General features: G+C 41.0%; 1 protein-coding gene across 1 annotated transcript in view; it reads right to left on the bottom strand.

The window, feature by feature from the left end:
* Window positions 1-1486: 1486 nt before the first annotated feature.
* BMP7 (bone morphogenetic protein 7) overlaps window positions 1487-6000 on the bottom strand; it is a 57895-nt gene continuing 53381 nt past the window's right edge. The window contains exons 6-7 of the mRNA XM_084645738.1: window positions 5249-5359; window positions 1487-3846 (exon numbers count right to left, since the gene is read on the bottom strand). Of these exons, the coding sequence (XP_084501864.1) occupies window positions 3697-3846; window positions 5249-5359 (261 nt within the window). The 3' untranslated portion in view covers window positions 1487-3696. The remainder of the gene's footprint in view (window positions 3847-5248; window positions 5360-6000) is intronic.

Genomic DNA, 6000 nt, shown 5'->3' with positions numbered 1-6000 from the left:
TAGGTCCCTTTCCCCTGGGTAAGGTAACAGGGAAGGTTCCAGAACAATCAGGAATTTTCTGGAAACAATTAAGGCAGACAGGCTGATTAGAACACTTGCAGCCAATCAAAAAGCTGCTAGAATCAATTAAGGCAGGCTAATCAGGGCACCTGGGTTTTAAAAAGGAGCTCACTTCAGTTTGTGGTGTGTGCGAGGAGCTGGGAGCAAGAGGCACAAGAAGCTGAGAGTGAGAAGGTGCACTTACTGGAAGTCTGAGAAGTACAAGCATTATCAGACCTCAGGAGGAAGGTCCTGTGGTGAGAATAAAGAAGGTGTTGGGAGGAGGCCATGGGGGAGTAGCTCAGGGAGTTGTAGCTGTCACACAGCTGTTACAGGAGCCACTGTAGACAGTTGCAATCCACAGGGCCCTGGGCTGGAACCTGGAGTAGAGGGCGGGCCCGGGTTCCTCCATCCCCCAAACTCCCTGCTTGATCCCGGAGGAGTTGAATTGGACCGTGGGTTCCACCAGAAGGGAAGGTCTCTGACCTGTTCCACGATTCACTAGGTGGATCAGCAGAGACTGCGGGGGTTGTTCTTCTTTCTTTCCCCATGCTGGCCACTGATGAGGCTAACTGAGTGAACGGCAGATCTGAGCCACGAAAGTGGCCAAACTGAGGGCTGCCGTGAACCTCTGAGGCGAGAAAATCCGCCAATAACTGCAGGACCCCCCTAGGAAGAGGAGGAACTTTGTCTCACAGTTTATTTCAAGATCTTAGTGATTTCAGCCAACAGGCCAGCAAATATATTTATGTAAGCGGGCATAATGCTGCACATAGTTCAAAGTAAACAAGAACCCAGAAATGTTGTTGTTCTCTTAAGGTACAATGTTTGCTTAATGCAGGACTTGGATTTTTTTTTTTTTTCCTTTTCAGTGACCTCCATTGCAATGTAGTGTGGTATCAATAGTAGGAAACCTCATGCCAGCAGCATCTCTGAAATATGCTAAAACACTCTCAATTAGAAAATGTCAGTTTCTTGGCTGATGGGTGGGTTGTCTTTTTTTTTTTTTTTTTTTTTTTTTTTTGTTGGGTTTTTTCCTTTCTTGTGCCTCTATAATTTTATTGGGATGACTAAACTCTGAACTATGTTAACAGTAAACAGAACTAATTTACCCCCTGCTTCCTTGAAACAGCTGCTGACAGCTGCACTATAATTCAATCATGGATCTTTGCAATGCAGCCTGCAAAATATATTCATATTTTTTCTTCCCTCTACTGTATTTATACTTAGGCAGCTGCAGCAGATATTGACCATGTGCCCATGATGCCAGTGTACAGAAACTGGTGGACATGGGAGCACTGCTGCAGAATAGCTGACACTCACCATGAAATATTATTCACAACAAAAGACCCTTTAGATAGAGTGGAAATAACCACACATACACACAGTTGTTGGACTCTCTTTTGTAAAGTCACAATGATTTATTCAACTAGTTTGTACAAAATGCTTCTAACAACTGCTCTATGAAAAGAACCAGAAATGTGTACATATATTTTGCGAACTGTTAATAAATATTTTCTTAAATAAGGAAACGTGTTTAGAAGAGATGAGAATCATTTTCCTGAATGTGTGATTGAAAAGAAATTCAGAGATGGAAATAAATAATTTTTTCCCACTTTTGTGACAATTATTTACATAAAATGTACAAAACAATGGAGTTGATGTATAGCCTAGCAACAGAGATCCTGCAGTCATGTTTAAAAAAAAAAAAAAAAAAAAAACTGCACAGGATATATAATATACGGATCCAGTACAGAGAGAGGGTGGTCAGGACTGAACTGCAATATACCAGTACTCTTGGGCACTCGTGGCAAACTCAACCTTGACTACACTAAAAAATAATCAGCTCGGACCATCCACTGTTAACTTCATTGGTAGCACCTTAACTCCCTGTACAAGCTTCAGACACCTAGAATATGTTGCATTGGTGGCTTATACACAGAACATTGAGTGGCATTTATGATTTGTATGACTTTATGCATCTCTCCTTTAAAACAATGGACACACTGAGGCAGTCGCAGGGCAACCATTTCTCTTTGACAGTTCATCTAAGGACTTCTCAGAAAAGGCTGAGGATATTTCAGTCACCATTTTGGAGCTTGACCTACTAAATATTGGGCCAGATCCAGATTTCAGTTAAATCTGGTGTAACAAAGGTTAGAGCCAAGTCAGACCTACAGACTCGTAATTCCCATTGTAGATATGTGGTGCATTTGGTAATGCTGACTGGTGTTCAAGAGCCTGATCCAAGGCCCATGGGACTCCTCCTGTTCCTCAACAGCCTAATCCTGCTGCTATTGGAAATCCAGTGGTAAAACTCAGATCTACTACAATGGAATTAGACTTGGGCCCAAAGAAACAAGCTCCAACTCATTTTCATAGAGCTTTTTTGTTTTTGTTCTCTCCCCCGACTTTTTAAAGGAGGAAAGCATCCGGTCTGGATTTCAACTGTGGCTTAAGAGTAGTTACTTATTCATGGAGCCAAGCAGTTTTCTTACTACAGATGAAACTGACAGTAAGATAGGAGTCACCCAGAAAATACAGACCCACGGAACCAGGATTACAAATGTCATGGTTTCTTTTCCATATTAAGGACCTGATCCTGCACAGTGCTGGGTGTTTGTTCAGCACCATCCATTTGCGTTCATCTCCTCACAGGATCAAGCCTACAGACTTGCAAAATTCCAGGGGCCTGATCTGCACCCATTGAAATCAATGGATATTTTTCCTATAGGAGCAGGATTTTGAGCTTGCCTTTCATAACCTTATAAGTGTTTGAGATGCCCAAGTTGAGAGTTGGGTTACAAAACTGTTTGGGCTTTATTCATTATTATTTTATTATTATTTAAATTTTGCTCTTAGGTGTTTTAGTACATAGTAAATTTAAATTCTTGTTGGTAGCTGAAATAGATATTCTCCCTGACATAGAAAATATATATCAAGATAACCTTGTTCTTTGGAGTTATTTTCTTCAATTCTTTCAATTCCAAAAGAGATTTCTAGACTTATTTGTCCTTTTTAATTTGAGTCTATCCAGATATTTTTTGCTAGTGCAAAATTTAATACTGGAAGTTCATACTTAGTCTTTTTCTCCTGATTATGAAGTTGGATAAACCCAGGGTTGGAGGTAATTATTTAACAAAATATAGCTTTCTTTCTAGGAACATTTTATTGTGAACAAGTTATTACAGGAACAACAAATGTTTATTATATTGTGCATAAACACACCAGATTCTCACCCTGGATGGATTTGTTTAAAAAAGATGTTCACAATCAACACTGGTGAGTTAGCCATCTTCTGAAAGGCTCATTTGCAGAAGTAAGAGCAATTATTTTGGATGGGCTTGATTTTTAAATGGTTCCTCTGGCTTGTTTCACTTAGCACCAGTTTGCAGACTCACGTCTATCATAAGCTAATACAAACTTTACTCAAATACCACTTGGAATCCAGAATTTGTTCCACTATCTCCTGTTGATTCTGCACCTTCAGAAGCATGGTCCCTACAAACTGATTAGTTTTTGTTTGTTTGTTTGTTTTGTTTGTTTGTATTTATTTATTTTATTTATTTTAAGGAAGTCCAATACAGGAGACGTGCATCTCTTTGCAATTCATATAAAAATGCTCTTAACAGCCACTTTTTTTCCCTTCCTCTAAACCTAATGGCAGCCACATGCCCGTACCACCATGTTCCTGTATTTTTTCAAGATAACATTGGAGCTGTCATCAAAATAGAGCACTGAGATGGCATTGAGTTGTGTAGGAGCGCAGCATGGCTTCGGCACAGTCTCTGGGTTTATAAAGTGAACCTGCGGAGGGGAAAGGAAACAATGTTAAGATTTTTCTCCCCTTTCCCCCCCTTTTTGGGCAAACCTTCCAACTTGCATGTATGCCTTTGACACATTGATTTGTGTACACAAATACCTCAAGGTACGCACACAAAAGGTGAGATTCACAGGCACACTTGGGCATACCTAAAATGCAAGATCTGTCTCTTCTTGGTTTTCTTTCCTTGCAAGGGTAGAGCTGATGAAGTCTAGTCAGCTGACAGGCCTAGACACTGAAGTCCTTTCTATGTCCAGTGAATAGTCAGGCACTGGATACAGGAAGGACTTTAGTGTATGCTTCTTCTGTATTACTGTAACCCTGTGCTGAAGAGGATGAACGTTAGTGGTAAGGGAGGGGGGCAGAAGAGCCTATCACCAATACATTTGGGAAAACTGATTCATTTTAAAATAGCTCTGACCCCAAACTTGAATCAAGCTCAGCCTTTTGTAGGGCCTTGAAGATGAGTTTCAACTAGAACTGGATGGGGGGAAGTGATGGGGACTCTGCACATTTTTAACGTTTCTGAATGGTTTTCCCCCCCCACCCAATAAAATTAAAAAAAAAAAAAAAAAAAAGGCAGCTCTAGTTTCAATGGCATTTCCAGCCAGTTAGATTCCTGCAGTAGCGTGTAGCTAAGGATGAGTGATGAAGGTCGCCCTTGTTACAAACAGGTGGAAGTTCTCTAGGGTTGTGATACTTGATGGCACTGTTTACTTGCCAGTTTAAATCTGGAAGAATTAAGATCCTGCAGCTATTCCTCTTCATCTCCTCTTGGGACCTGGTCCAAAGCCCACTGCAGCCAATGAAAAAGACTCCCATTGGCTTCAATGGGCTTTAGAGTAGGTCCTTCATGCACTTGGTCTTTTCCTAAAAAACAAACCCACTAACTGGGCTATACTTGGGGATCAAGGAATCCTCCATCCCACTCTACTCCCCATCCATATGGGAAAGGAAGCAGAAGTAGGGCTGATCTGTACGGTTATGGTTCTAGAGGCCCTTCCCTAATCCACTCCCTGCAGTTGCATGCAATAGATCTCCAGGGAATTTTGTGCAAAGGAGGCTGACTCTCCCCTCCCCTACTTGGGGCCCTCCATTCCTGCCCTTCCCCTCTGGAGCAGTGGGACTGTGCCATTTGTGTTTACATCTAGGGCCCCTCTACACTTATGGAGCATGTTAATGCTTGCAACAAAGAGATTACTTCCAGGCCAACTATTAATTCAGGCCATTCCGCTAGACCTGTTTAGCCAGATGCTGAAGGCATTATGAGCTAACACAGACCTTCCTTCTCTGGCTAGTTCTGAGGAGTTTGCTTGCATGAAATTATTCCAGTGAAGTATTGATCATAGTTAACAGCCTTCATTATTCAACTTAAATTGCACCTACCAGTGTTTGTACAATAGCATGGTTTGTAGCATTCATGTAGGAGTTCAATGGGAAGGCACATTCTCCTTCACAGTAATATGCTGCATAGCCTTCTGGAGCAATTATCCAGTCCTGGATTAAATTGATGTTAGATCATGGAGAAAAGATGGATTTAATTTCATTGTACATTATTCAATCAATTCAAATACATGCACGCAGTCAAACAATCATGAAAAATGTCTCCACTTAAACTAGCTGCTCTAACAACATGATCAACGGCAGCACCTGTTTGTAAAGTGCAATGGAATCCTTCAGGATAAAGTGAATACTTTGTATATAGCAGAAGGATCACTTCATCCATTATTGGAATGCAGCTACCTCCAGTGCACAAAGTAGGAGCTGGTTACCAGTGTATAAAGGAATTCTCCAGTAGAAAGTGAAGAACACTGTGTCCAGCTGAAACTACAGAAAGAGTTTATAGGGCCAGAAAGTAGTGCTCTGAATTTAAAATTAGCCATAAAGCTGTGGGCTTTATTAAATTTTCAGCCACTCTTAAATTGCCCTCCAATTTGCATGTTCCCTTTTGTGCATGCAATCAGTTGTGCCAACATACAGGCAAACACCCCTTTTGTGTGTGCAAAGGGCAATGAATTGACATGTTTGAATACGCACCCATTTTTGTAAGCACAGACATTTACACACAAAATCAGAGGCTAAAAATGTGGTCCATGAGTGAAAGCTACTAGCCAAATGACAAATAATTGAAAAGGCAA

Source organism: Lepidochelys olivacea, assembly GCF_965140295.1.
Source record: "Lepidochelys olivacea isolate rLepOli2 genome assembly, chromosome: 13".
NCBI classification, from domain to species: domain Eukaryota; kingdom Metazoa; phylum Chordata; order Testudines; family Cheloniidae; genus Lepidochelys; species Lepidochelys olivacea.
Note: the sequence above shows the minus strand (reverse complement) of the source record. Positions and strands in the feature narration are given on the sequence as shown.